Genomic DNA, 24,445 nt, shown 5'->3' with positions numbered 1-24,445 from the left:
CAATGACCCTTTTCCTCTCCCTTTCCTTTCTTGACAGGGCGGAAGAGGAAGAAAAAACCTTTCTCTACAGGCTGGATGAAATCATCTGGTTTATTGAGTATGGCGTGAAAAAGGTCAAGATGAGGGGCTCTTGCAATTGTGAAGAGACTGTGGAGTCCATCATTGTGCCCTTGTCCAACCACTTCAGGGTTCTGGGGCACACCGTCCGTGCCTTTTATTACCTGCTGGAGAGTGCAGCTGCTTATGTACACCTCTCCAACAACTACATGGTGAGTGAGTGGGATACCTTCACCCATGAGGCACGTAACCCTTTTAATCTCTCCATTTCCACATGGTTGAAACACAGCCGGAATCTAGGTACCACAGACAACTATTTTTGTTTAAATTTATCTTCAATTAGAAATTAAGCCCGCTGTGGTATAAATACAGCAGGCGCTAGCTGCGGGAGTGAGTGGTGGCGGGCAGCTGGGCAGGCGGGCAGAGGTCCCGGGCCTGGTGGGTGTAGGTGTTGGGGCCCCTTTCCTCGGGGCGACTGACCGTGGGTGGTGTGCTGCGGAGGGCAGCAGCAGCAGCGAGGAGCATCCGTGGAAGCGGCGAGGCGCGGCTGGCGAGGGAAGGACTTTTCGTGGGCGTCTTTCTGCAGCCACGGCGGTCCTGTTGTCTCGGCGGCCATTTTGGGGCCATTTGTCGACACGTGGGCAGGGTGTTGGCGGTGGACCGGATGGGCGGTGGCCGGCTTGTCGCTGTCAGCCTCGTGGAGCGCCGGGCCTGGGCGCAGAGGCGGCGAAGGCCCTTGGGAGGCATGGCAGCAGGGAAGCAGCTCCAGGAGCTCGGGGGCTGGACGCGGTGGCGATGTGGGTGGGAAGGGCAGGGAAGGGAAGGGGAAAGTAGGTAGGAGCTGCATCGGTGTTCAAGGGCAGCCGCCGGGCGGAGGGGAAGGATTTCCCCCCAACTCCAGCGGCGTGGGGCGAGCATCCTCCCTGGCGGCCATCCGGTGAGGATGGCGGCTCGGGAGGACTGCAGAGCTGGAGGCGTGCGTTCGGGAGACAGGCCAAGTGTCCAATAGGGAGGTGTGCTTTGCGCACCTCCCAATTGGATACTTGGCCCTGCAGTGCCACTTGGCTTTGCGGCTCCTGATTCGCTCCTCCGAGTTTTTATCCCGGATAGAGCCTGCCCTAACTCCTCCCCAACAGCCCTTACTCTGATTTTATAGCATTTTATTGTATTCATTGTTTTAGTTAGATTTAATTTAGGATAGATACTTCTCTGAATTATCAGTTTAATGAGCTGTATCTTAACTGTGTAAATACAACATGTGAAGGGAAGTCACTCTATTTATTGTTCTATATACATGCATCTATTTTTATTTACATTAGCCCTTGGCTCAGTTTTACTGGCTACCATGGTTTACAACATAAAGGCAGTGGTCCCCAACCTTTTTGAAGCTGGGGACCGGCAGGGCAACTGCCCGCTCGCTCATGCCACGCATTGCGCATGTGTGGCCGAAATCGCGCATGCGCAGCACTTGCGCGCATGCGCGTCTGCGCGCAAGTGCAATGCATTGCGATTTTGGCTGCGCATGGCGCAGGCGCGGCCCAGCCGCACCTGCGCAATGCGCGGGCGTGGCCCTGATTCTCTCCCCCCCCCTCCCACAGTAAGAAGCTTCCCAGGCCGCAAGCATGCGGCCTGGGAAGTTTTTTACTGCGGGGGGGGGGCAGGGAGAGGGAGCCGCAGCCCGGCGCCAAGGCCTTTGCGGCCCGCGGGTTGGGGACCACTGCATAAAGGGGTGGGGATCATTTCCAACCAAAATGGGCAGAAGAAGCCCTTCTCTATAAATATGCCAATTTAGTCTACAGACCATGGCAAGAAATAAAACTGGAAGGTACCAGACAGGTGACAGTTCCAAGTAGGAAAATTCCCAAAGATTATAGGATGGAAGCCAGGGAGGGTGGAGTTTGGGGAAGGAAGGGATCTCAGCAGGTAGAATGCTATAGAGCAGGCTCATGGGAATTGTAGTCCATGGACATCTGGAGGGCCGCAGTTTGACTACCCCTGCTATAGAGCCCACCTTCCCAAGCAACCATCTTCTCCAGAGGAACTGATCTCTGGAGATCAATTACAATTCCAGGAGGCCTCCAGGCCCCACTGGAAGGTTGACTATTGTACCAGGAATACATATTTCACTACCTGGAATGGAAAATTCAGCAAACACATACATTTCAACAGATACATTGGTGGCGAGGGGAACATTTTTCACTTTAGAAAAGATTTAGCTGGTCAAGTCCCCATCTCCAAGTCCAGCTAATAGAAGCCTTATTTCCTTTTGGGGGGGGGGGTTCTCCCTCCATGCCCCAGACTATTGAGCGCTGGTCTAATACACACGCACACATATACACATATCCTGGCTCCATCCCTAGATGCCCCTTGTGCTCTACCAGGAACCGTAATTGTGAAATTTGATAGTCTCCAGATAGGGCATGGGGATCCTCTGGAATTAGGGTCATTTCTGCATATCTGTAAAAATACCGTTACTTCAGCTGAATGGCATAATGCTAAATATAATCGCACCTCCCAGCCCCTCACCTTTTTTCTATCTTGCTCTTCTCTGCTGCCTTTTCACCCTCCACATGCCCGCTTGAAATGGCAGAAGAGAGTAATGCACTTTACACATGACTCTCTTCCGACTGTCAATCAAACCAGGCAACCAATCCCCTTTCTCAACATTTTAAAGGACATTCAATGGATAGTGTTTTTTCTATTGCCACACCTTATGGAATCACGAGTCCTGATACTCAAAAAAAAAAATCTTGTCCCTGATTTTGGGGTAGAGGGAACTTTAGAGAGGCATGCTTTGTGTGACAACTTTTAGGAAAAATAATAATTGGCTTTGCCTGCATGCTTGTACACCTATACGTTGCTACAGGTAGTTCACTAAAAAAACCCAACAACCCATCCCCAGGAGAAGGGAGAGGGAGGCAGGTGCAAGGGCGGGACATTGGAGGTGGAGATAACACTTCTTCACCTCCATACCTTTATTTGGCTGGTGGGCTGCTGGTTGCTCTCCATTAGATAGCACTACATAGGGTGGTGAATCCACTTTTGGGGATTCACCAACTAGCGCTTTAAAAAGGAGGATGTGGCCGGCCGTTTAGTGTCCAGATGCTTCATGGACGTCTTGTGGAGGGGCCAGAATATAACAACAATGAAAGGTAAGCATTTCCCTATTTTTATCAGGTGCAGAAATCCCGTTGGTGTGGAGGCATGTCTCCAGACTATAGAGATCAGTTCCCCTGGAGAAAATGGATGTTTTGGAAAGTGGGATTTATGGCATTGTACCCCACTGACATCTCTGTCCTCCCAGGGTCCATGCCCAAATCTCTAGGAGTTTCCCAACCTGGTTCTGGCAACCCTACACCCCCACCTCCCCTGCTGGTGGCTGGTGGCTGGTGGCTGGTGTGGGTGTGGGTGTGGGTGTGCTGGGAGTGTGGTGCCAAGAAAGTTACAAAAAATGAAATTCACTGTTCTATGCTTTTCTCGTTTGAGGCCTTTACATATCTGAATACAGCAGAGAGCCTGTTAAAAAACTTGGAACCCAAGCAGAAAATCATTAGCAACTTTGAGAAGTCCGTTTTGTACAGTCTCAAAGGAGAGGTAAGAAGACATCGTCTTGGCTTAATACGGTGCAGGCAGGGCCATTTGGGTACTTCTAGGCCAGGGTTTCCCAACAAGCGGTCCACGGACCCCTGGTGTCTGTGGGAGCTCCAGAGGGGCTCTGTGGTCCTTCCCCTCCAGCCTGAACAGACCTGGCCACAAGCGAGGGAGCCAGCTGCTTCCACTGCTCCTCCCCGCCCCCATGAGCATGAGTTCTCTCATGGTTTCTGTACCTGGGAAGGGGCAGAGCCTGCAACCCTACTCACACCTTAAACCTCCTCGTCTCCCCCCCCTTCCCAACTTTGTTAAAGTGGGTGGTGACGTCACTTTCGGGGGGGCATGGGGGCATGGCAAGGAGTTATGGTCAGCTGACATCGCTTCCAGGGCTCCTCCATGGTCAAAAGGCCGAAGAAGGCTGTTCTAGACACTGATTCCTTCTCCGGTAGAAATTAAAATCAACCCGCAGAATATGAGCCAAATGGCCTCCTCTCTGCCAGAAGCAAGGCCATGCAAATTCTTGCCTTGGCTGGGTCAGCAGGGGCTGCAGAGCAGAGGATTATGGGAAGCTGCTGAATAAAGACCAGAGGGTAGAACTGGGGCTGCCAACCTCCAGGCGCCACTAGTATTAATGACCTCCAGACAACCAAGTTCAGTTCTCCTGGAGGAAATGGCAGTGGGCTCCTTGGCATGATACTATGCTGAGGTCTCTCCCACCCCGCTCTCCATCCCTGCCCAGGCTCCAGGTATTTCCCAACCCAAAGCTGGCAAGCCCTGGTTGGAAATTAGATGCTGCTCCCTTGTCTGCCGTAATTTGTATAGTTTTATAGATCCGTATTACAGAACTGATTTGTAAGCTGTTTTATATTTTGGATGCCATTAAAGGTTTTGTATTGTATTGAAATTAGATGTAGGGACATGACCATAGTCATGTGTAGATCTCTCAGGCCCTATTTCCATACACAAGCATATATTCCTACTAATCCTTTAAATTAGCAGTCTCCAACCTTCTTGTAGTCGGGGACCGCCTCCGAGGATGGGAGAGAGCCGGCAGCCCGGCCGCCGCCGGCGCACATAAACGAGCACGCGCAGTTGCCGCACATGCGCGTTTTCGCCACTAGGTGGCGCAGAGCTGCCGCGCGTGCATGTTTTCGCGAGCAGGGGGCGCAAACACACATGCGCGGCAGCTCCACGCGTGCGCGTTTGCATCACTGGAATGCCAGCGGCCACGCCTGCCTCTTTCCCCCCCTCTCGCTGCGGGGGGGGGAGGCAGGCGCGGCCACTGGCAGCCCAGTACCATGGCCTTCGCGGCCCGGTATCGGGCCACGGACTGGGGGTTGAGACCCCTGCTTTAAATGCTTGAGGTGGGAGGCAGTGTCCTTTGCAGCTTTTGTTGCAAGCAGCTGCCTTCATTTCACCTCACAATCCAGAGCAATCATGGGGGAAAGCAGAAGGGGGGGGGGGTTGCATCCCCCATGATTCTTTATTGGATGCCCATGGGTATTATAGAGTAATTCAAAATGCTTTAAATCAGGGGTGGGCAAACTGTGGCCCTCCAGATGTCTAAGGACTACAATTCCCATAGTCCATGGACATCTGGAGAGTCGCTGTTTGCCCACGCCTGATTTAAATATTGTTCTGTCGGTTGTTACTAAATTTCAATTTGATGTTGTCTTCTCAAAGGAAATACATTGCTTTCATTCGATTTACAAGATGCAACTAAATCCCCCAGCCAGGATCCCAGTGGATCATTGTCAAATTCACCACTGAAGCAAGAGATAAAGAAGGCACAAAAATTTAGGTCGTGGATAAAAATGCCACCGTTTCTCCCATTCATCCCTTCCAATATCTTTTCACTTGTTCTCCTCCCCCACTTATCAGTCGGCATGTTGGGAGACTTATTCGGGGGGGGGGGGGGATGGGCCGGACAGAAATAAACCGGGGTCACTTTTGGCACAACCAGACAGGAGCATCATTGGATCACCAGCAGCACTCTGACACAGGGATTCCCAACCAGCAGGATTCTGGGGAACCGTGGGCTTCCACGAGAGCTCTCCAGGGGTTAAGCTGCCTATCCCAGAAGTTTGGATGGCTGCCGACCTCATTAAACATCATTGGAGCCCGCTTCTGCAGTTGCTCTCCCATTGTAGTCTCTTTCTCCACAATGGAAACAGTAAATGATCGATCCATTGATTGGCTGGCTCCTGCATCTTCCGCACCCACTTCTCTGAAGGGGCATGTCCCCACTTCCATGGTCCCTCAACGCCTGAAAAATATTCCAGGGGTTCCTCCACGGTCAAAGGGTTGGAAAAAGTTGCTCTAATACTAGAGTACTAGGCCTACTTTCTTCTTGAGTCCCACCCCTAATTCCATGTATACCCACGCATGCACACATAGTCCCATTGTACAGAAAAAGAACACATCCACGCCTGAAACATGCACACACAAAATACACCCAGAAGATTGGAAGATCAGGTCCATTCTTCTGACTCTGAATGCAAAATGAGTCATCACTGAAATGGGCTGCCTTTCTTGGGGGCTCTTGGGAATGCAGAACTGCATGGCTCTGGTTCATTTCCTTGCTTACTGCAGCTTTCTTGGACAGAACTACTCGTGTGCTTCTGGTTCAGAAAACTCAGTTGTGCGACTGTGACCCACACCTGACCACTGACACTTTCTGTTTGGGGTAAAACTGAATAAATCCCGCAGACATATGTGTAGCTTCTATATCCACTTTACCATTATAAAGAGAATGAATAAACAGCCTGCTTTCTAACTTATGCCATTTTCGCTTCCTCAGCTCTTAGTGTCTAGGAGAACAACCAACGCAGGGAAACCGTCTGGTTTAGGGGTGGCCAAACTGTGGCTCTCCAGATGTCCATGGACTACAATTCCCATCAGCCCCTGGGGCTGATGGGAATTGTAGTCCATGGACATCTGGAGAGACACAGTTTGGCCACCCCTGGCCTATTGAATTCAGTCAGAAACACACACACACTAACCAGTATCTTGATCAACCAGTCAATGTTTCCAATGACTACGACATTTGCATAGTCCGTCCTCTTTTTCTACTTCTTCAGCGCTAACCAGCACAGAAGTATACAACAGGAACAACCGTTCTAAGCCTTTCATGACTGAAGTTGCTAGCGCTTCCTGCTCCAACAGTGTCTCCTACACATTCTTGCAGGTCGCTTACAATATGGGTCAGCTGAATTTGGCGAAAAGGCTGGTGAGGAAAGCTTTGGAGTTTATGAACAAAGGCTTCCCAATCACCATTATTGGAGCCTTTTTCATGTCCATGGTGGAAACTTCCAAACATAGGTCGCATCAGAAGAAGCAGACTTGGGATGCGCCCAGCAGGTAGGATGCTATCACACACCTTTTTAAGAAAGGCATAAAGTCATCTGAGTTTGAAGAAGAAGAAGAGCTGGCTTTTTATACTCCTCTTTTCACTACCTGAAGGAGTCCCAAAGCAGCTTACAATCTCCTTCCTTTCTTCTACCCACAACAGGCACCCTGGGAGGGAGTTGGGGCTGAGAGAAGTCTAAGAGAACTGTGACGAGCTCAAGGTCACCCAGATGGCTGCATGTGGAGGCGTAGGGAATCAAGCCCAGTTCTCCACCACTCTTAACCACTCCCCCTGCCCAGCTCATGTCCTCAACCTGACCCACAACCCCTGGTTGCTTCCCAAGGGCTAGGTAGCTTCCATTGGGGAAGCCCAGCCACCCTTCTGCCCAAGGGCATGCAGATGCCCCCTGGGTACATACCATGAGGTCTCTGGTGGTCCTGGTGCACTCCTGCAGTCTTCAGGTGCCTGCACAGGGGATGTTAGCTCTGCTCCAAAGAGGGGGGGAGCTGGATAGCCCTCCGGGCTCTCTCCACCATGCTAGAATTATCCCTCCTCAGGTGGGCCTGCCAGAGGCCAAGAATGGCTGCTCTGTCAACAGGTCAGAGCCTGAAGCACCCTGTGCCTGGCCCTTCTCAGCTGAAATATCCTTCCCTAGGCACCCTTTCAGCCTACCTTGCAGGGATTGGAGGGCAGCATCCTCAGGGTCAACATGCCTGCCCCCTGGGCCACCCTTGGTGGCACAGGAGACTCTTTCTTGAGGCAGGGCTGCCAAGGGCTCAGTGGCTCATCTCAATGTGGTGCCCAGGGCATGCGACCTGCTAGCCACATCCTAGATACATGTCTGAAGTGTGTGGATTCGGTAAACACAGACCACCAAAGTTCTTCAAAGACAATCAGTTCTTTTGAAAAAGAAGAGTTGGTTCTTATATGCCTATCCGAAGGAGTCTCAAAGTGGCTTATATTTGCCATCCCTTTCCTCTCCCCACAACAGACAACGTGTGAGGTTTAACTGTTTTAAAATATTTTAAAATGCTACGTATGGCTGTTTTATAAACTGATGTTACCCACCCTGAACCTCACAGGAAAGAGGATTAGAAAAATAATGGCTATTATTAGAGTTGTCATTTTTTCTACTTGCACATCACTGAATAGCCCAGGCAAGCCAATCTCATCAGATCTCGAAAGCTAATCAGGGGTTGGCCTTGGCTTGCGCTCAGAAGAGCGACCTCCAAGGAAGACCAGGGCTGTGACATTCGTGCAGGCCATGGCAAACTTCCTCCCTATGTCTCAATGGTGCACACAGGTCATATAATCAATAAATAATACTGGATCCAAGCCATAGTGAGCACCACCTATAAAGCTTCAAGGTCCGTATGAGCCACAGATCATTATTGTTTATTTAATTTATACCACCCTTCCCCTGTGGCTCTGGGCAGTGTACAACAAATCATTCACATTCCTATTCTTATCCATTGTCCCTCTTAATATTTGTGACACAGCCTGGGGGGGTGGAACTTTTCCGGGGTGTCCGAGTTGGAATAGGGCCAAGAAGGGTGCAGCCAGCGAAGCTGATTGGCCCTGCCCCTACAGCTCCCCCCCCCATTCCTGAATGCTAGCCACTTTGCTATCAGACATGCCCCGCTACTGGAGCCAGCAGCAGGTCAGGGGAGAGGTCCCTGGGCGAAGGGTGGTGATGGAGGGGGCAAGCCCTCCAGGTTGCTAACGAGCTCTGTCTGGGGCTGCTAACAAGCTCTGTCCTGGGCTGCTAACCAGCTCAGTCCAAGCCCTGTGCTAACAACCTCTGTCCCGCCCATGCTAATGACCTCCATGCAGCCTGCTAACAAGCTCTATTCCAGCCCTGCTGATGAGCTGGCCAGCTCCTACCTGCACCATTTGATTTGGCTGCGAGCTGCTCCAGAGGCTGAGTGGCCCAAAGCCACCTTAAGTAGTGGGGGGGGCACGGGGGGGGGCCTTTCAAAGCCCAACCTTAGGAACAGGCTTTGCAGCTAGTATAAAACATGAATATTAAAAACTTGAAAACAATAGAAGTCACTGTATTAAAAATCGCAACAGCACAACAGCTCAGCATCACTGCGAGGTTCCTATATAGCCTATCAGGGAACATAATCCGGGGGGGGGGTGTCCACGGGAGGCCCATATGATGTTGTTAAGATCACGTGACCCAACATCTGTAATGCCAATAACTATCATTGGTCTTTATCGATGCTGAGATATTCCTGCATCCCCTCTTTACCCGCTCAAACCTCATCAACAAATTCCTCGCAGTCTGTCCCACTGGTTGCAATTCCATTACGAAATAACGCTGACAGGTTGTGATGTGTTTTGTAGCAACGAGAAAAGGCTGGCTGTTCTGAATCAGCAGTGCCACTGCTTTTCTCTGCTGTGGCAGATCTTCAGCCTGGACCCTTCCATAAACAGTAAGAAGCTGGCCCACTTGGCGGCTCTGATGATGGTCAACTGTGCAGAGGAGTCCCACGACGAATGCCAGGTATGCCCATCTAAGCCAAAGCACTCTTCTGCCTGACTCGGGCAGCTTTCTCGCCTTTGCAAGAGGCAAGATGGGGAACAGCCGGGATCACCAAAGCAGAAAAACCTGCAGCTTGTTGTGAGCGGCATTTAATGTCTACAGATAGCAAAACTGGTTGCTGTTTCAACAATGTTATCTACATGTAAATAACCACTAAGGGATTTAACACCAAAGTATGTCATCCAGTTTGATACAAAATAGCATTCTGTTTCCATTTACATGCCAACTCTTCTTACCTTCCGACTCTTCTTAGCGCAGCACCCCACCTCATCCCAACGTTTGGCCTTTTGTTTTTCCAAGGGAGAACGTGTGGGTGTGCCAGACAATCTCCCGCGGGTCTTAGGAAATCCTTACAGAAAATATCAGTTGATAGGCCGTTTTCAAAGTATCCTGCTAACTTCCTAGTCTTCAACATATAGTAGATGTTAGCAGAGTAAATAAGGCAGTAAGGTTGCACACCCTGATTTAAGAATAGGAAAAAGGTTTATTAAAGAACTACCATACTTGATAGTGCAGAGGAAAGACAGAGACAGGAGCTGACTACATGCCTAACTGAGAGAGGGAGATAAACTAGGACTGTGGCTTCCGAAAAGAAGCAGGAAACTGCCCTTAAGAGTAGCAATCTGGAGACAAAGAACTTAACAGCGTTCCCTGGCAGGGGCTCCTGGGAATTGTAGTCCATGGACATCTGGAGGGGCGCAGTTTGACTACCCCCGCACTACACCATGCAAAGAGCTGTAGGGCACAGACTCATATTTTTATATTTCTAGGTCTGTTTGTAAGACATCTGGTTTCATCTCTAAATGATGGTGGTGGCTCATTGTCACAAGCAGATGTTTGCAGACACATACAAGACATATATGCAGATTCCCAAAGATGAAGAAAACATTTCTGCTGTCATTCAGACATTGTAAGATACATATTTTCTCCAACATCAGACCCTAATCCTGCAATTAAAGAAAAAAAGTTTTTACACAAGCTTGTTGCTGCAGCTTCCCACTTAACAAGCCTCTTTTAATTCAGCTGCAAGTGTCCCCTTACAGAGATTTCCAGCTGAACACCGTTGTTGTTTTCTCGTTTGCAACATCACAGATCGTCTCCGCTTACATGGAGCTCTCACTCTGCTGTCAGATGATAGGCCGTCAACAGGACTGGATGAAGTACGAGGCGATGGTCATCGAACGCAGTTCGCACCTTGGGATTGTCGGAGGAGAACTAGTCACAATAGCCAAACTGGTGGTGTCTTTAGCCTACATGAAACTGTGCTTGGGGAACCTGCCTTTGGCCATTCAGTTGGGTAAGTCTGCTTGACAGCACCCAACTGATGAGGACTTCAGTATCCTCAGAGGGAGGACAATTTCAGGCCTGGCTTTCTTTGCAGGGTATCGAGGGCACCAGATGTGTGTGCAGCTGAAGAAATTTAAACTCGACTACAGCACTCTAGCACACCTCTTCAGCGCTCTTTTTCTCAGCAACAGGTACTTTGCATATCGATGGAGTCATAGAACCATAGAGTTGGAAGGGACCATACAAGCCATCTAGGCCCACCCCCTACTCATTAAGCCTCCATGAGAAGTCTCTGCCAGAGGGGGAGCTCACCACCTCCTTAGGCAACCCATTCCACTGCCCAACTACTCAAAGAAATGAGTTTAAACTACATGTAGAACAGTACCAGCTAGATATCGGGGGGGGGGGGGTCAGAGAGTAGCTCAGCAGTAGAATAGGCTGCCTCAGGCGGTGGGGAGGTCCCCCTCACTGCTGACCTACTCTGACTGTGGAAAATTCTCCCCCTGATATCTAGCCACTACCATTCACATGTAGTTGAACCCCATTAATTCGGATCCTATCTGCCAATTTCGAAATGTCTACCTTCAGAGAACCCTTTTCGCTTCACCTGCTGGTGTATCTGCCATAGAATCCCTGGATTTAAGAAAGTTCTGCAGTGGGTTCTAGACAGGAATGCCGCCAGTTCGGCTCATGGCATGCACAGCAGCTGCGACCAGCACAGAGGTATTTGTGCGCTGGCTTTTTTTGGTTTGTTTATTGAGCATGCATAAACCCTTTGCAGACGTTCCATCATTCATTTTAAAAGGCAATTTGAATGAGCACAGTCTCATATGGCTTTCACTCCTTCGTTGCCACATCCGTCTTCCTATCTGCTCTTTGCCTCATTTTATAAATCCACAAAGCACGGACACTTGGCCTTTGCAAGGTGGCGCCTTATGTCTCTGCTTGCAGCCTGACTCGGTGAGTGTCAACATCTAGAAGAAGAAGAGTCAGGTTTTATACCCCATTTTTCACTAATCAAAGGAGTCTTAAAGCGGCATACAGTCGCCTTCCCTTCCTCTCCCCATAACAGACAACCTTTGAGGTAGGTGAGGCTGAGAAAGCCCTGGTGGCAGAAGTGGTCTGTGAGAGCAGCAGTATTCAGGGCTGGGACGAGCCCAAAGTCACCCAGCTGGCCGCATGTAGAGGAGCGGGGAATCAAACCTGGCTCGCCAGGTTAGAAAATGCCTCTCTTAACCACTACACCAAGCTGGCTCCCAACGCCAAGCGAGCCTCCCATGTGCCACCCACCAGCTTTATTTCTTGTGCCCCCACTGTCTAAGGCAGGGGTAGTCAAACTGCGGCCCTCCAGATGTCCATGGACTACAATTCCCAGGAGCCCCCTGCCAGCGAATGCTGGCAGGGGGCTCCTGGGAATTGTAGTCCATGGACATCTGGAGGGCCGCAGTTTGACTACCCCTGGTCTAAGGCAAGGGGAGCACCACTGGCCTGTCAAAGTCAGTATGGCCAACTGGAAGCATCTCTCCATGGGATCAGTCAGAGATTGTTTTCTACTCAGTCCTCTTAGAAGGAGATGCTAGGGATTGTACCTGCGACCTTCTGCTTGCAAATTAGGGGCTGAAACCTGAGTCACAGCCTCTCCTCCAACCGTTGAGCATAGATGAAGGGTGCAAATTTTAACATCTGTAACAAGACAAAGTTTGAGTCCTGTGGCACCTGTAGGACCAACAAAGTCAAATTCTGGGCAGAACGTTTCATGCGCAAGCACACAAAACCTTATATGCAGAATTCAGCTTTGTTGGTCTTAAAGGTGTCAGTAGCCTCAAACTTTGTTCTGTTGCTTCAGACCCACATGGCTACGCACCTGGATGGATGTTATGGGAGAAGGTGAAGGCTCCTGGAATCACCAAACCCATTTGTTCTGGAGTGGAGGAAACAGTTCCTGATTTCCAACAGGACGTTTGATGATCCTGCAAGACTGATTCCTCTGTTGCAACCTCATGGTTCTCAGTCGACCCTCATGTACTGAGGGTTCTCCTAAGGACTGTAGAAAGCTAGGTGGGCTGGTGACATAATGGTTTCCACCAGCTCCGCATTTGCAGAGGAGGTGGGCCATGTGTGCGTGTGATGATCCATCATGTCACTTCTAACTTAGAGTAACCCTGTGAAATAATGACCTCCAAGGCCTGAGCAACAACAACAAATATTTCTTTTGGTCTTTGATCTGATCAAATCACCCATACATAACAATAACATCTTTTATGTTTAAAGTAAAAGGTAAAGGTATCCCCTGTGCAAGCATCGGGTCATGTCTGACCCTTGGGGTGACGCCCTCTAGCGTTTTCATGGCAGACTCAATACGGGGTGGTTTGCCAGTGCCTTCCCCAGTCATCTTTTATGTTTAAGGACACTCAATCTAGATATGTACAAAAACATATTATTTATTAGATTTCTAGTAATTAGATTTCCCAGCCCATTTTGCTCACAGTGGCTCACAACCATTAAAACCAATACAATTTCGATAAAAACAATACAAATAAAACATAGGTGGACAATCAACTATTTGGATAATTAAAACAAATGAATACAATGATAAAACAAATTAATAAAATTATTTTTTTTAATGTAAATTCTACCAATTCTGACGTAAAGCGCCTTATACAATCATCTTTCACTTACAAATTTCCACATTTTTCTTATATCTTCAGAATCTACCCACTTGGCATGTAGTCTGATTGTTTTTATCAGACAAAAGATATTCAAGGCTGATTTTATTTCACCGACCAGGGAAACATTCCACCAATGGCTCAATGGTTTATTTCTGGATCTGATTATAAAAATCACAGTTGAAGGGCATATGTTCAGTTGAGTCTACTTCCCTTTGTGGCAGGAATGGTTTAAGGATTGCGGGGCCTTAACTGAGTACAGTTGCAGTAGGAGCAGCCAGATTGGGGGTGGAGGGCCCCCCAACAATGGAATGAGGTGTCCCTCTGAGTGCCCTTAAAGAGGGGAAATGGGGGAGAGACTGCAGCCCTGATCCATGGGAGGAAGGCACAGTGTGGGGGCCCTGGAAGCACGGGGCCCATAGCACATGCTACATGGATAAACCAACCCTACTTTTTGGACCTGCACAGAATCTCTGTGCATATGGGATTTTTTCATGTTACCCTACTAGTATTCCAGGGGGCAGAGTCCTACTTCTTGCTAATGTAAACGCCCTTCTAGAATGTTTTGATTCAAGAAGAAATAGACAGACTGTAACTCTCTGCCCGTATGTTGAGCCTTCCCTCTTGACCTGCTGCCTTCCTCCATTCCTAGCATCGCTGCCTTTCCCAGTGAGTCTTTTCTTCTGATGATGGAGCCAAAGTAGATAGCCTCACTTTAGTCATTTGACAAGCCAGTCCTCTTTAAGAATTGATTTGCTGTAATCCAACAGAGGGTTCCCCGCTCCCTGCTTTCCCGCCTTTGTTCTACTATAGGCATGAAGAAGCTGTACACGTGCTAAGTTGGCTGGAGGATCTCTCCTTTCGAGATGACAACGTCATCGGCAAAGCTTACTTCATTTCCGCATGTCTGGATCTCTTGCTCCATGCTGGTACGTCCTGGGTGCTTATCTTTATGAGCCCGATCCACAAGTCTGTTTAAACAGGAGACTAACATTTTAAACTGGAAGATGTTATCAAAGTATACTGGTGTAAAGTGGGCAAAGAAGCGACTGGAGGGGAGATGGGTTGAGGCTTGTATTTGGTAAAAAAGTTGAGAATCACTGAATCACACTGTCTCCTTCAGAAGCCACTGCCCTTAACCACTACACCAAGTTGGCTCCTTTCATAGAATCATAGAATCATAGAGTTGGACGTCCTGGGTCATCTAGTTCAGGGGTCCCCAACCCCCGGTCCGCAGCCCGGTACCGGGCCACAAAGGCCATCGTACCGGGCCGCTAGTGGCCGCGCCTGCCTCCCCCCCTGCAGCGAGAAGGGGGAAAGAGGCCGGCACGGCAGCTGGTGCGGCAGCTGGAGCGGCAGCCGGCCCGCCAGTGACACTAACGCGCACGCGCGGAACTGCCGCGCATGTGCGTTTGCGCCCCTGGTGGCCAAAACATGCATGCACTGCAACTCTGCGCATGTGTGTTAGCGCCACCTAGTGGCCAAAACGCACATGCACGTTTATGAGCAACTGCTGGCTCTCCCCCACCCCCGGAGGCGGTCCCCGACCAGATGAAGGTTGGGGACCACTGATCTAGTTCAACCCCCTGCACTATGCAGGACACTCACATCTCAATTGCTCATCTACTGTAACCTGCCACCCCTTTGCCTTCTCAGAATCAGCCTCTCCGTCAGATGGCTATCCAGCCTCTGTTTAAAAATTTCCAAAGATGGAGAACCCACCACCTCCCAAGGAAGCCTGTTCCACTGAGAACCCGCTCTAACTGTCAGGAACTTCTTCCGGATGTTTAGATGGAATTTCTTTTTAATTAATTTCACCCCATTCGTTCATGGTCCATATACATGCTTTGAAGTGCACATAGTGTACATCCACTAATGTGTGCTCCACCTTGAGGAAGCAGGGTTAGAAATGTGGAGCTTGTTCAAATCGCAGTGTTCCATTGGTTTATGATTGTCATTGGAATCCCTGTGTGTGCATTATGCATCTTTATACATCACAGCTTCTTGCACCCCAGAAATATCAGAGTCCAGTAGCACCTTTAAGACCAACAAAGATTTATTCAAGGCGTGCAAGCACTCAAAAGCTCATGCTTTGAATAAATCTTTGTTGGTCTTAAAGGTGCTACTGGACTCTGATTTTGTTGTGCTACTTCAGACCAACACGGTTACTCATTTGAATCTATCCCAGAAATATCTTTAGTCATTTAGTCATCCCCCCCCCCCCCGAATGTATCATATAAGACTTCTCCAGGACAGTGAATATCTTCATCTGTCACAAAGATCTGTCCTTGAATGGTGGAGAGTCAATTGAGAATTTCTCCATTCTGACACTTTTACTGTCATTTCTGCACCTGACACATAACTAATTAATTACATTTTCAACACTGCACTATTTTGGAACCACCCCCTTAGATGCTGAGGTAATCGTTTATTAGTTAAAATCTTCCTTTGGAGAGATGCAACAATAAATATCAGTACCCTTTGAATATTGATTTGTGTATGCATACGCCCCAAGAACAAACCGCTTTCTCAGCTCTATATGGTATTTTGAATTTAAAGGGGCTGGCTCATAGGGGGCATAACCCCCTCTCAAAGTCTGAGTATACAAATAATAAAAGGGATTGTTCCACACACAAACAGCTGTGAAAACATATAAGATGAAGCTACAGGAAACCCCAAGGACACATGGTGTCTGGGTAATTAAATGTTTTAAGTATCTTCAGATATCTCCTTTCCTGAGTCACCTGGACCGACAAAAGCATAACGCCTTTCAGCCCATATTTTCAAGGGTTCTCTTTTGGGTCCAGTCAGAGAGTGGAACATCCTTCCCATCCAAGCAAGATTTACCCAGTGAACTCTTAACTCAGGCATGTGTGTGTTTACATAGTTAGGCATTTTATCTGTTTTGTGTATTGTCCATTGAGTACTGTCCATTGGCTTTCTTTGTATGTTGCCTACAAAGGCCTTATATATAGTTTAGGCATTACGACGCCCCCATTCGTGAGGCGGGCCTGGCAGATGTGAGCCTTCGGCCTCCATGCAGCTTAAATAGTTCAATTTTTGTCATTCTTGGACAGTTCATGAACTGCTCTCAAGCAGCAGGAGAAGGGCTGTCTTTTAATGATTTTCTTAATGCTCCCTCTCACATAATTTACAGGACATTGGTTGCTTCAGCCAGGGATGCTTGTTCACTGATGCGGGTATTCTTTGGCAGGTTTTTCCTATAAGCCGTTTGAGTTCTGCCTGGACTTCATCCACGCCAACGCAGCCAACTGCATCCTTATGTCTCAAAGCGGCATCATGCTCGGCCTGTATTCTTCCATGGCAATTTGGTAACGTTTCAAAGCAGCTTGTGTTTTCCCTCCCGATCCTGGAGTTGTCGTGCAAACACAACATCATCGCCTGAGGCGTTATTTTGGCACTGTGAGCTAGCATGCACAGGTCACTATTTTCTGGGCAGTCGCAGAAATGGGTTCTCATACCTGTGGCAGGAGTGTTTCATCTTAATGTCATAGGAGTGCTTGCTAGGATACCTGTTTTGCGTTCTGGAGTGCCTGCCTCACAGTCCCCAAGGGGAGTAGCCCTGAATTGTTCTCTGTGCCACTGTATCTAGCTTGATCACGTCTGGATAGACATTCTTGTGTCTCATGAAGGGATGGCCATAGCTCACGCAGCTACAAATCTAGGGTTAAAATCACAAAAAATAAATTGACCACACAGTATAGGTAGTTAAGCATGAAGACCATGGAGAGGTAAATGTTTAACAAAAGTTCCAAGTATTTTGTTGTAGTAAGAGTTTCAGTAAAGGCTCCCTTTCATTTTTTAATTTGCTTATCCAGAATCCCTTTTGACTAGCTTATCTAGAATGAAACATATGCTTTCAAATTCTAAATCTTCCTGAGAATTCCAATGGTATCTCATCTCAGAGGTGTTAACAGGCACAGACTCCCTTCAAACATGGGAGAGAGTTTGTAACTTTTGTTGTACGTTTCCCTCTCACGGGTTTCTTGTTTAGCTATAAATCTAGGGCTGCCAGCCTCCAGATGGGACTGCCAAACACTGGCTCCATAGTGCATTTGCACGATATTTCCTTGGACCAGGATAGGATGGCATACTACCATCCCAGACAGGTGCACTTAACCAGGAGAGAAGTTCATGAGACCTCTGGAATTATATCTCGTCCTTGTGTCACAGATATTGACAATATTAATTAATTCAGTTTATATACTGCCCCTCACTGTGACATCCCAGGGTAGTGGACACGAAACAGCAGAAGCAGAAGCAGAGAAGAGTTGGTTCTTACATGCCGCTTTTTTCTACTCGAAGGAGTCTCAAAGTGGCTTACATTCGCCTTCCCTTTCCTCTCCCCACAAAAGACACCCTGTTAGGGAGATGAGGCTGAGAGAGCCCCGATATTCTTGCTTGGTCAGAACAGCTTTATCAGTGCTGTGGCGAGCCCAAGGTCACCCAGGTGCCTGCATGTGGAGGAGCGAGGAATCAAACTCAGCTCATCAGATTAGAAGTCCACACTCCTAACCACTACACCAAGCTGGCCCTTGCCAAGAAAGTGCAACAATATGAACAAGAAAACATAACAGTCATGAGCAGTCAAACACCAATCAAAGTTTAGGAACAATGTACACTGGGGCATCTGCAGCAAATCAGGAGGGAACTGCAATGGCTAAATAGCAGCTGTAGGCTAGAGGCGTGTGGGTCATCAAAGTTGCTTGACAAAGGTACCAGGTTACAGGGAGGCCCTCATTGCCGTCCGCAGTCTGGCAGGAGATTTCGTTTTGCAGGCCCTATGGAGCTGTTTGAGTTCCAGTAGGGCCCTTATTTCGTTGGAGCGTTCGTTCCATCAGGTTGAGGCCACGGACAAAAAGGCTCTGGTTGAGGCCAGGTGAACGTCTTTGGGGCCAGGAATCACCAGTCTGTTGGAGCAAGTTGCTCCTCAGGGGCTCTGAGCAAGCAGATGGTCCTTGAGGTACGCAGGACCTTGATCCCAAATGGCCTTGAAGGTGATAACAATTTCTTCTTGGTCCACTTTTTGGAAACTATTGTATCAATATTGCAATGGGGAGCCATTGCTAATTACTGTGCTTGACCACTTAAAAAGGCTGTTTGACCAAAATGTGTACAGTCAGGGTCACATTAGTTCTATATTTGATATAATGGCAGGATTCTGATTTGAGGTTATTGTTTGAGCCTACAAGTGTTTTTAATTTATTCGTAATAAATACATGCATTTTACATATAACACATGTATTATATTTTGACATACAGCATTAATGGGACCTTAAAGTTGGATTTCTTTAACCTTCTGGTTCTTAATTCAATTGTTGTTTGTTTTTTCCTTCCCCTTTTCTTTGGCTTTTGTTGTAACTTCCAGATGGCACCTGGAGATCTTCCACTGCCACAAATGGCCATGGTAGGGATGCCAGTTCCCAGGTGGGACATGGGCATCCCTGGAATTATAGCTCATCTCCAGATTAAAGGGAAGTGGGAGGGGTACAGTTGTCAGATCCAAGTTGGGAAAGTCCTGGAGAGTTGAGGATGGAGCGCAGGGAGGACAAAGACCTCAGCACATGCTGGCAGGGGATAATGGGAATTGTAGTCCATGGACATCTGGAGAGCCACAGTCTGGCCGCCCCTGCCATAGAGTCTACCCTACAAAGCACCCGTTTTCTCTAGGGGAACTGATCTCTGCAGTCTGGATGTGAGCTTTAATTCGGGGGGATCCCTAGATCTCAGCTAGAGGTGTGTAGGCATCCATAGGCATGTGGGCAGGCTGCCTCACCCCTCAGCCTTGGGCCTAGGATGCTATAATTTGTAGCATGAGGTTCTTGGGGCCAGATAAATGATCCAGGTATATTCCGAAAGGGAAGGGCCCAGTCTCCTCTTACCTAGAAAGCGATTCCTGTGGGTCTGTCTTGCACATCAAGGTTTGCCAGACTTCATTACTGGGAGAAATTCAAAGGGCCATTTGAACAGGCCAGAAGGCTGGTGAGGAGGACAAGTGGCTCACTCTTTGCTAACTATGGATTCTGCAAGTTTGTGGAATGCGAGGCTCTGCTGCTGCAAAAATGTATAGAAGAAAAGCCTGACAGCGTCCGTGAGATACGCGGCAAGACTCTAAAGGTGAGGAGTGTGGGCAAGCACACAGTGGTTCTGTCATAGCAGAAGCCTGGGAGTTAATTTTTTGTATATTTTTAAAATTTGTTAAACATTTATCAGGTGATACGATCATATATGGCAGGGGTAGTCAACCTGAGGTCCTCCAGATGTCCATGGACTACAATTCCCAGGAGCCTCCTGCCAGTGAATGCTGGCAGGGGGCTCCTGGGAATTGTAGTCCATGGACATCTGGAGGGCCGCAGTTTGACTACCCCTGATATATGGTCACACCGGCCCGCCAAAAAACTAGCCCATGATGAGCCTGGAGGGGAGGGGAAGGGGAGGGGTCCCGGGTGGGTGTTTACACAGCTCTGCTTCCCAACCATAGGCTGCCTGATCATGCCACTTGCAGCCTGAGGAATGTTTCAGGGGTTTCACAATGGTAAAAAAGGTGAGAAAGGCTGCTCTATTGTATTACAAGTGTGCTCAGGCCTCTGAGGAAGGCCCATTTTGGGGTCAAAACCTGTCAGGTATAGCATTGTATGGTGCATGTTATGTGATTTCAGTGGTTAGCCTATGGGTCTTGTCTGTTTTTAACTTCTTCGCTTTATAAATTGTGCACAATAAATGTTCATATAATTTGATTATTTATATTTTGTGAATACCTGACTTTACGGGTTCTGCCATAACAAAGGCCTGTAGTCCATGCAGAATTGGGCAAGTATTCTTGTGTTTTTTTTGTAAATTTGTGTTTTTGCATTTTTAGAAATGGTATTTATAAGTGATGTGATTAAAATTTAAGATTTGTTTATATTTTAAATTTGTATAAAGAATTGTGTGTTTGTATCGGTTATAACCTGCCCTGAGCCCTCAGGGAAGGGCAGGGGAAAGTACAATAATAAATTTAAAAAAAATTAAGTCAGGAGGTTTAACTCATTTTTTATCAGTGGGAGACAGGGTTCCCATTTGCCTGCGTATGTTGGGAAATGTCCAGGTAATTGTGGTCCTTACCTATTGACACTCATCTGATTGGTAAATGGAGTCCTAATGGGGGGGGGTGGCAGTATCTTTGGCTGAATCTGCACTTTGTTTATTCCACTGTCAATCCTGTTGAATTCAGATCGATTTGAACTCGGGTCTTCCTCTTCCCCCCCCCCATTGAAACAGAAAAGTGTTTTGCACGTGCTTAGGGAGGCTCAGAAGGGAAGGGGATAGGCAAGCACAGCCTTTCTTTCTTTTCTTGAAGGGGGGGAGAGGATTGCCGACAGGAGAGGAGGGAGAAAAAAATCCAAGTTACGGCTTCTGCTGAGAAATTAGGGGCTTCCCCTTTAAAGCAAGCTTGTCACTTGGGCAGCCTTGGCCAATCAAGTTTTCTCTACCACGGAGCTCCAGCGAGCTGCATGATTTCTCATGGTTTCTCAATGCGATATTGAGGGTTATTTCCACTCCTAAATATTGCAGGATAAAGGTAGGGTCACTCAGGATCAATTATGCTTGTTGCAGAAGGAAAATTTAAATCGGACAAAATCAAAATGGAAATCGCATTCAGTGGAGATGGCAGGGACTGAATCGATTTGGGATTGGAATAAAAGCTCCGTGTAGCTTACACCCTGGAAAGGCAAGAGAAAACTTGTTTACTTATAGGAAGTTCTTGCCATAGAGTTCCTGGTGATTCCTAGAGCTACTGTTGTCACTTCCAGGAATTCTATGGTCAGAACTTCCAGTAAATAGAGAAGACCTTATTTTTCTCTTTTTCTCCAGGAATGCTGCCCCCCAAATGGGAGAGGATACCCTAGGCTGAGTCACTCATTCCACTTGTTTGCTTGATCCTCTCCTTTCTTGTGGCATGAGTCCTGTGCCAGTCTGCAGAGATTACTTTCACTTTCTCTTCATTGCTATTTCCCCCTTGTTATGAGATCCATCCTGGTCCCCATGATTCCCTGCGTTACTTAAGCTCCAAAATCAGACAGCGCTTTGAGTAGCCTCTCTTTCAACAGTGGGAACAGACCAGCTAATAATTCCAAAAGGAATTGAGGAGAATTTATACCCCACTGTTTATTACATTTCTGGGGTTTTTTGAAGCCTGAAGAATGCTTCAGGGGTTTCTCAATGGTAAAAAAGTTGAGAAAGGCTGTGTTAGACCTTCCATCTTGTTTTGCCCTTGATTCGACCTGATGTCAATCTCCCTTATTCTCTTGCCAGCATTTGGAACAGATATTGACCCAGTGCTCTACAAGCCCGGTCTACTACCCCAGGGTTTACCACATGAAAGCTTACGTCCATTTGATGCTTGGGAATGATCAACAGAGTGAAACGTTTCTTGATATGGCATTTGAGAACTGTAATGAAAACATGTTGGAGAAATCTTGGCTGGAACTTTCCCAGGTGAGGTCTTATGAACCAGCAGTAACAACCTTCCTTGGGACTCTACGTCAGCCACTCAACCTTTTTTCGGCCACTGCCCTTTGAGGAGTTCTTCTCAGGTTCCAGCGCTCCCTGTCAAACCAGGATGCAACTCAACACAAACAGAAACAAAAACCCTTAAATACTGAACGCCAAGAAAACTTGGACATTCCAACATACTAGGAAAAAAATCTTTTCAAATGATGGCATGAAATTAAAAGTTTACACATCTATCACAGGATTTCTCTACCAGGGCTTCATGAAACCCTGGAGTGTCCCGACAGCCCCGGAAGAATTTCCCCAATAGGGTGGGAGTTAGTTAATTTTTTTAAATAAAAAAATTAAAAAGTATAAGATATCACCATTAGGGCTGGGCGCTTCGGGCACCGAAGCGCTCAACCCTAATCACCATATAAGGTCATGTCAAAACCCCCCACCCACCCCCAATGGTGAATGTTGACCTGGAGAAGTTAGAAGGAGAGGGGCCCCAGCCATACAGATCCTTACTGGCCAAGGCTCATTGTAAGTTGTAGCAACTGGAGCCCAGAGAGGTTAGTACTCTCATCTTAACTTAACTCTGTGGGGGGCAGTGCAGCATAGGCTTGCCCCAGCCCTGATCCTGCCCCAGTGGAGTAGGCTGCTGAGCCATTTCTGATCTTGGCCGGGGGGGGGGGGGGGATGGATCCGCACAGACTTGCTGCAGTCCTGTTTCTAGCATTGGGATGAGCGTGGGGTGATGGAGTGGCGTAGGCCAGTTTCGGCCCTGTTTCTGACACTGGGTGGGGCGTGGGGATAATGGAGTGGCATAGGCCTGCCCTGGCTCTCAGTGCTGGCTCCCTTTGGTGAAGAAGAGCAAACCAAGTGCAGGTATCAAATCATCTGAAAATATTTCTGTGCCGTCACTTCCTGTGCTGTGGGAGTAGTCAGAACCAGCACGATAGTTTATTAACAATCTGGACACTGACATATCAGTTTTGTAGGTATGCTCCCATCTGGCTTGGTGCTTCCAATTAAGTGGAGAGACACACTTGATAAGCAGTGTTTTATTTTTTAACATATCAAAATGCCAGCATGTAATCCTAAACAAATAGCAACAACAAAGCAAAGATGGCCAAAGGTTGGCTCTCCTGCTGTCCATGGACTACAGTTACCATGAGCCCCTGCCAATTGGCAGGGGCTCATGGTAACTGTAATCCATAGATGTCTGGAAAGCCACTATTTGGCCACCCCTGGGCTAAAGGGTCAATCTTGTCTAGACCTCTGAGAAGGTTGGGTGAGCAGTTTCCTCATTTCTCATTTCTCTTAGAAGTGGTGGTTCACTGGACAGGAGCCCATGGAAGACTGGTGGTTAAAGTTCGCTCCAAATTTCCCAGTGTGGAAACCAGGTATGTCAGAAGACGACTTTGGACCAATTAAGCAATATAAGTATCTGCTGAAGATGCCAGAGCTATATTTTGGCCATGAGTCACCAGAAACTAAGATTGATGACCAGATGACATAGTTCTTTAGTATCCTGGGAGCTCTTCGTATCTACAGGCAATTACCCTCTAACCTACCAATAAAGCACTCGATAACAAAACTTGGGCTGAACTGGGTTTATTAAATAACAGCTAATCTGCATGCCTACTGATGGTTCTCCATTCAGCTTCCTAGAAGTTTCCCAATCTACGGGGCTGGCAGAAGGCATGCCTGCATTAAGAACAAGGCTGCCTAAGCTCAAAGCTGCACTTCTTCTGCCTCTCACCATAACAAATGGTGGTTTTCCTGTGCATTTCTCAGGTTTTTCAAACCCACTCTGCTGCAATTTTTTTTAGGGAAGATTGCTGCAAAATTGGGCTGTGCTGCTCTGTTTTTAGGAAGGTCTGTATATGTTTGGTCCCTCTCACACAGCTGTAGTGTCCTAGACTTCCTACAAGGACCCCCCTCCCCCCAAAAAAACAAACTGATACCAGCAAAGTGGCATCATGTCTCTTCCATGGAAAACCCAAAAGTGGTGTCACACATACCCCCAAATTGCCAGAATTTCTTTAGTGTTACAGTAGAGTTTCCAACTAGAGAGGCATGACATCATTTCCAGATTTTCTTCAGAAGCGATATCATGCTGTCATGTTGATGGCACGCGCACACCCTCCCCCCCCCTACTTTCCTGGCCTTCCACCAGTTGCTAACCATTGGCTTGAAACCCTACATTTCCTTGCAGCCATTTCCCTGGCCAAGTGACTAGAGCAGCCATTCCTCCAAGTGAGAGTTCGGTGACTCTTAAAGGTTTTTTTTTTTAATTGGCAGATGGCATGTCAATAGAGTAGTATATGGGTATTTCCATTGTTGTTGTTGTTGTTAGGTGCGAAGTCGTGTCCGACCCATCGCGACCCCATGGACAATGATCCTCCAGGCCTTCCTGTCCTCTACCATTCCCCGGAGTCCATTTAA

The 24,445-nt window shown here is 47.9% G+C and overlaps 1 protein-coding gene across 2 annotated transcripts in view; it reads left to right on the top strand.

Annotated features, from left to right (window-relative positions):
- The window catches only part of LOC143829070 (adenylate cyclase type 10-like), a 72,580-nt gene extending 48,986 nt beyond the window's left edge, over positions 1 to 23,594 (top strand). For both annotated transcript variants that reach the window (XM_077319370.1, XM_077319369.1), the window contains 11 exons: positions 38 to 269; positions 3,544 to 3,651; positions 6,836 to 7,008; positions 9,347 to 9,506; positions 10,638 to 10,842; positions 10,927 to 11,023; positions 14,312 to 14,427; positions 16,713 to 16,830; positions 19,441 to 19,636; positions 21,815 to 21,997; positions 23,322 to 23,594. In XM_077319370.1, the coding sequence (XP_077175485.1) occupies positions 38 to 269; positions 3,544 to 3,651; positions 6,836 to 7,008; positions 9,347 to 9,506; positions 10,638 to 10,842; positions 10,927 to 11,023; positions 14,312 to 14,427; positions 16,713 to 16,830; positions 19,441 to 19,636; positions 21,815 to 21,997; positions 23,322 to 23,516 (1,783 nt within the window). In that variant the 3' untranslated portion in view covers positions 23,517 to 23,594. The remainder of the gene's footprint in view (positions 1 to 37; positions 270 to 3,543; positions 3,652 to 6,835; positions 7,009 to 9,346; positions 9,507 to 10,637; positions 10,843 to 10,926; positions 11,024 to 14,311; positions 14,428 to 16,712; positions 16,831 to 19,440; positions 19,637 to 21,814; positions 21,998 to 23,321) is intronic.
- Positions 23,595 to 24,445: the final 851 nt, after the last annotated feature.

This window comes from Paroedura picta, chromosome 2 (assembly GCF_049243985.1).
Source record: "Paroedura picta isolate Pp20150507F chromosome 2, Ppicta_v3.0, whole genome shotgun sequence".
NCBI lineage: Eukaryota > Metazoa > Chordata > Lepidosauria > Squamata > Gekkonidae > Paroedura > Paroedura picta.
The sequence above is the reverse complement of the archived record's forward strand: the minus strand, read 5'-3'. Positions and strand labels throughout refer to the sequence as shown.